The sequence below is a fragment of the Gopherus flavomarginatus genome, chromosome 7 (genome assembly GCF_025201925.1).
Source record: "Gopherus flavomarginatus isolate rGopFla2 chromosome 7, rGopFla2.mat.asm, whole genome shotgun sequence".
NCBI lineage: Eukaryota > Metazoa > Chordata > Testudines > Testudinidae > Gopherus > Gopherus flavomarginatus.
The window spans coordinates 8,516,733-8,522,818 of NC_066623.1; the positions used below are offsets into that span (position 1 = coordinate 8,516,733).

At 45.4% G+C, this 6,086-nt stretch overlaps 1 protein-coding gene across 1 annotated transcript; it reads left to right on the plus strand.

The window, feature by feature from the left end:
• Positions 1–309: 309 nt before the first annotated feature.
• On the plus strand, positions 310–5,384 carry LOC127055049 (uncharacterized). Its single transcript, XM_050961623.1, has 2 exons — positions 310–399; positions 3,350–5,384. The coding sequence occupies exon 2, from the start codon at positions 3,352–3,354 to the stop codon at positions 4,369–4,371; it is 1,020 nt and encodes a 339-aa protein (XP_050817580.1). The 5' UTR covers positions 310–399; positions 3,350–3,351; the 3' UTR covers positions 4,372–5,384.
• Positions 5,385–6,086: the final 702 nt, after the last annotated feature.

A 6,086-nucleotide genomic window follows, 5' to 3' on the forward strand; every position in this document is an offset into this window, starting at 1 on the left:
CAGGACATGTACATAACAATACATTTACATTTTACTCTCTGAAAATGTAAAACATAATAACTGATCACCACCACATTCTCACAGCAAAGAGGATTTGCTGCCGAGGCCGTTTTGCTGCCAATACCATTGTCCTGCCTCACTGATTCCATTCTGCCTTTCCGGTAATACAAGGCATTTATCAAATTAGGATTCTCAGGAAATGCAAGGGATCCAGCAGTCTATATTTAGCAACAACAAACAAAAGAACAGTACCATCAGCTGACTGGAAGCTGTTAGCCTGATGCACAGTCCAGTTTTAGACAGCTTACTCTTCCGTCTTGGAAACAAGGAGAGAAAGGTGCTGAAAATTGAAGATTAGAAATACACCCAGCTATAAGAGAGAGAGAAAAAAATATCCAGGTAAGGAATTGAAATAGATCCTTTGTCTCTAGTGCTGCTTAAATGAGATCACAGCCATTCGAGCTTGTGAACCTTCAGGGATCTCGAGAACAGGGGAGCCCACATATCTGTAGGTTTAGTGGTATTGCTATTCCCATCCAGCACCTAGCCAGGGGACTAGGAGGGCCACAGGGCCTAGCCCTGACACATGGCCTCTGCGTGGCTTTCTAGCACCGTGGTACTAATGTGATCTCAGCTGAATTCTGTCTGAGTTCAGCCAGGTCAGACGTATCTGTGTGAGTTTGCAGGAGAGGGGAAGCCCCTAAAAATAGTATAGTGGCTGTATTGGCTTGGGCCAGCCCCGAGTATCCCGCATGATTCCCTGGGTACGTACATGGGTGGCTAGCCCAAGTCGCTGCCCATGCCACCCCACCCAGCTATTTTTAGGAGGGAGCTGGAGCAGAGCTAGTGCGTTTATCTACTTGAGCTGGGAAGTGCTGTGTAGACCTCCCGCAAGTCTGAAATCAACCCACTGCCATTTGAAAGTGTCATTGGAAATACATCATTGGATTGTTGTTTGCTCTGAGAGAAGGGGAGAACTGGCCATGTGAGCAAGAAAGGAAGTTAATGGGAGTTGCAGGTACCCAGCCCGTTTGAACATCAGGCCATTTCTCTAGGTGCCCAAGTATGCACTGGGATATTTAACTCTAAAACACCCACATTTGGATAGCTGGGCCCGGATCCTGCTATCAGGGACATTGATGGCAACACACCAATGGGAGCAAAAATCAGGACCTAATTTTCTTACTTAGAGGCTTTAAAGAGGAAGAGTAGATGGAAAAGAAGGGAAGTAAAAAGCAAACCTAACACCTGGTTTAACCAGAGGGGACTTATTTTAAATTCAACAATTTCTGGTTTCAGTTTACTTTTCTGGTTGTATCTAAGGGCAGGTCTACACTACTGCTTAAGTCAATCTAACTTACATCACTCAGGGGTGTGAAAAAGACATGCCCCGAGCAACGCAAGTTACAGAGACCTACGCACTGTCCATATCTGTGCTATGTCAGCGGGAGACGCTCTCTCGACAGCATAGAGCGTCTTCACCAGATGCGCTACAGCCGTGCCTATGTAGCACTTCTAGAGGAGACCTGCTCTAAGATAAAAACCAGGAACAGAGCAGAGCAGGAGGGAGAGTACACAGCAATTTCTACACGGGGTACTGAGGATGAGCAGATTGTTTGCATTTTACACGTGGTCAACTTGCTGTAGAGATTCAACAAAGCCCGGATTTATTTCCGGCAATAGAGAAAATGATACATGCATATAAATACCTAATTATGCACATAAGCATACAGTGGAGTTTGTACCATTCTGACTGAGTATTCTCATACAAGTCTGGTGAAGGGAGCCTGGGAACTTAAATTCGTAACTCTGCTAGACACTGAAAACCATGGACTCAGAGACACTGATTTTATGGCTCATTACAACAATTTGTAATACACCTCATTGCCTGCTAACCTTTAACTACCCACTTCATTTTAAGTGGGCTCCAACAGCATGTGTGAGCCCCGTAGGCTGAACAAGCTGTTCCAAATTGTATTTAGCTAAGACATTCTGGTTACTTCCCCACAGGGCCACCCGGCAGGGGGCGGGGGGCGTGCAAGTGGGGCAATTTGCCCCAGGCCCACACGAGAGTTTTCAGGGGCTCCCCATGAGAGTTCTCGGTGGGTCCTTCAGTGCTGCCGAACACACCCAGAGTGAGTGAAGGTGAAGGACTCGCTGCTGAAGACCTGGAGCTTCTTCCGCTCCGTGTGTTCGGCGGCGGGGGTCCTTCTGCTCTGGGTGTTCGGCGGCGGGTAATTCACTTGCTCCGGGACTAACTGCCGAAGTGCCCCGAAAACCCAGAGTGGAAGGACCCCCACCGCCAAAGACCCCAGGCGCTCCAAATCCTCTGGGCGGCCCTGCTTCCTCAGATCCGAAGAAGAGCTCTATGAAGCGTGAAAGCTTGTACCTTCCACCAACAGAAGTTGGTCCAATAAAAGACATCATCTCACTCACTTTGTCCCTCATATATCCTGGGGAAAAAACACAGAGTTACAACAACGCTGCAAACAATTTAGGAGATAGTCAAGAACTGGATAAAGGGCATAACATGACCATTTCTGCCAGAAAATACTTTAAACCAATAAACAAACTGGAAACAGCACTCTGAGAACTGAAACAATCCTTAAGATTTTATGCTGGTTGATAAAAAATTCTGACCGACGTGGGTGGAGCAGTGACGGCCCTACATTTTATTCCCCTTGCATCTGCATAAGCAGAGCAGAATTACATTTATTCATACAACCACCGGAACGGATGAATGTGAGGACATTTTTGCACTATCAGGTAACTTATTTCTGAGCCGTATGGAAAAGCTCAAACAATGTCCATTGAATATCAGATATTTCCCCTATTAACTAGGGCCCAATCCCACACTTTTCTCAGGGAAGCCACCCGGTTATGCTGCGCTATACCCAACAGGGGAGTGAGTAAGGACAGCAGGCAGGAGCTCCCATTAGGCCTCTGCTGATAATCTTGCTCCTCCAAAACTGACTGTACTAGAATGATATTGTGCAAATCTGTGGATTGTTTAGGTGTTTTTCCCTTGCACTGTTTTAGAAAGGAACAAAGTTATGCCAGGGATTTCAGTTGCGTAAGCTTCTTTATTGAATTGTTTTTCCTTGACCAGGTCTGAATAATCAACCATGTGGTATATATTGTTCATTACCCCTTTCTGAAACCCTTGAAATAAAGATTTAGTAACAGTATTGCTCTAAAGTTCCCAGGTACACTACTGCTTACTTCTTGACTACAGCAGGGGCGGGGGAGAGAGGGAGAGAGGTCATATGAAATCTACAGAAATGCCAGAGTTCCTGTAACAGAGCTGATCATTTTAATATATTAATTACATGGTGTATATTCTTTGCAGCAATGGCACCCCGCATACGACTGACTATATCAAAGCCTCTCCCAACCATCTGTGAAACCCAGGAGGAAATTTTAGAAGATGTAACCAGCAATGCAAAAGGCTTTGGGAGCTTCTCTGTCAACTCAGATTCTTGTTCCAGTGACGACTACCTTCAATCTATCTGCCATTTAGCAAGACCCACCTTCCCAGTGATTCCTGAAAACAACTGCATGTTCCAAGACAAGAAGGTATTAGAAACACTCCAAAGAGTGTCCTGGTTCCCAAAGCTGGCAGTGGCACAGCACATCATTCCAAAGTGCAAGCTGACCAACATCTTCTCAGACATGATGTCTTTAGAAAAAGTTAGTTTAGTACTTGACAATGCAAAGCTACACTCCTGTACCAGGGCTGACCCACTGGAACAGTTGTACGCACAAGCGGAGAAGACACGATGCTACAGGGGTTCTGTTTATGGTGAAAGCTCTGGCACTGATGACATACAGCGTAGCCATTTCAGCCCTTGTGATACCAGGAGGGGGGATGAAATTCATCCATCCACCTCTCAAGAAAAAACAGAGAAACAAGATCTAGCTGGGGTCTTCAGTTTTCCAAGGCTTCCCTCTCCAAGACCAATAGAGAGAGAAAGTAGCTGCTCAGAGCAGAAGTGTCTGAAAAGCAATAAGATAACGGCTGTTTCTGAAAACGATCAAACTCAGAAAGAAAATTGCACCATATTCATTGATGGTAAATGGATATGGCCACACCCACCAAGACAGAAACTGCAGGGAAACAAGGTTTTGAGCTGCCCTCTACGAAGACAATGTGTTGTGTTCAAAACAGCAGGTGCTACTGAAAAAGAAGAGCTGAAATCTTCTAGCTATAACCAAACTGTGAAGGGAGATGTTCTTAATAAGCAACGTTACCCACAATGCTTTCATGTAGATAAAAAAGCCATGACCCACAGCTGGATGTCTGAGTCCAAATGTGCCTGGAAAGGGGCAAAGGTTAATGCTTGCCTACTTCCTGCCATCGCAGAAATATGAAAAAGTGATGCTGAGCAGCTGCATCTTTTGCAAGAAATTGTGGTCACTGCTATCTTAAATTTCTCCCTGCTACCTGCTTGCATTGTGCAGAGAGGAGGGGTGCAGTATACGTTTACAATGAAGCAGATACATGTGTAACCCATTACACCTCTCACCTATGTGCAAACAGGCAATACATCTACTAACGTGTCCATGCTTTAAAAGAGGAGAGCTCTAAAGACCAAACTATTGATTCAGGTCTCAGATATGCATGCATTTGTAACAGCTTCTCTCCTCAGCTCAGCAACTCCTTTTGCACATGCCTGCCTGTGCTCTGAGAACAGCTGTAATAATGTGTGTCTCTACATCAGAGATGGAGGTATGTCAGGTACACTAAAAAGGGGAAACAGCTGTTTAGAAGTGGGATGTGTAATCTGTAGGAGCATCAAGCCAATGGTGGTTTACAGCACATGCCAAAATTGGCACGTCACAACCCTGGATGTATTCACTCTGCAAGGAAACTCCTGCAGGATGCTTAGACTATATGTGCGTTCTGACACAACTGCAGGTTCTGAGAGAGGCTGGTCAGCCTCACTGCTAACGTCTCATTTGACAGCTGGCGGGTTAAACATTTCAACATGTAAATGCCCTAAAAGCGATGCGGTCTCATTGATAAACTCAATCCATTAGCATGCGAGGTGGGAAGTACAAAAACCTCCTTGGGCAGAACTCTCCTTGTGCGTACAATTAACTTTCACTAGAAGCATGTTTGATTTATGCTGTCAAGGGAGGAGAATCAGGCACTCCGTGTGCAGAAGCCTGTCCAGTAACATGCCGGTGCTTGTCTTGTGTTGCTATTCTTGTAGTTTAGTGAAAACTGTCTGCTTTTTCACTGCTATTAGGGACTCAGGTGGATTTCCAGGAGCCCAGGTACTGACATTCTCTTCAGAGTTATGCTCTTCTCTGCCTGTGCATACTAAGTTTTTGATTATGCTTATCCACTGATACTTAAAAGCTGTCACACACACACACAATCCCACTGTTTAAGATGTAGAGAACAAATAGATTGCAAACAGATTCTGCAACCTGACTGCACTCTAGAATGCATAGTGTTGTACAGAGGCAGCATAGTCCAGTGATTAAAGCAGACGATTGAAAGTCAGAGAATCCTGTTTGAGGTCCAACTCTGCTAGCGTAGCAGCGGTAGCATGGGCTGACCATTCTGCATACAAATCCTCCCAGACCCCGCCCTGGGTAACTACTCAGGGTTGCTAGCCCCTGCCCGTGCTACTGAGTGTACATCACTATTTTTAGCATGCTAGCTTGATAAGAGCTAGCGTCAGTATGTCTCATGGAGCTGGGTGTGTAATTCACTGCTCAAAGGGTAAATGTAGCCTCAGTGTGTTGCCTTGGGCAAGTTAATTTCTGTGCCTGTCTCCTCACCTATACTGTGGGGCTAATAATATTGACTTACTTTTGTGTGAAGTGCTGTGAGAGCCAAGAAGGAACAGCTCTTTGTATGTGGCCTGTGTCTCTCCAGGTACACTGAACCCTATGGTATATACAAAGTGATCCGTCTTTTGTTAACGTTACATCTGCAATGATACCAGTGAGAGAGACAGAGAGTCAGTCATGAATCTGGATTTCCCCTCAGACAGAGCACAAAGCAGGAGGCCACCACTAAAATTATCCATGTTGGAGACATGAAAGAGGCATATGAAAAATGACTGACCCTG

Bases quoted from the DNA above. Each gene is read 5' to 3' on its own strand.
- LOC127055049 (XM_050961623.1), top strand. From the start codon at position 3,352: ATGGCACCCCGCATACGACTGACTATATCAAAGCCTCTCCCAACCATC.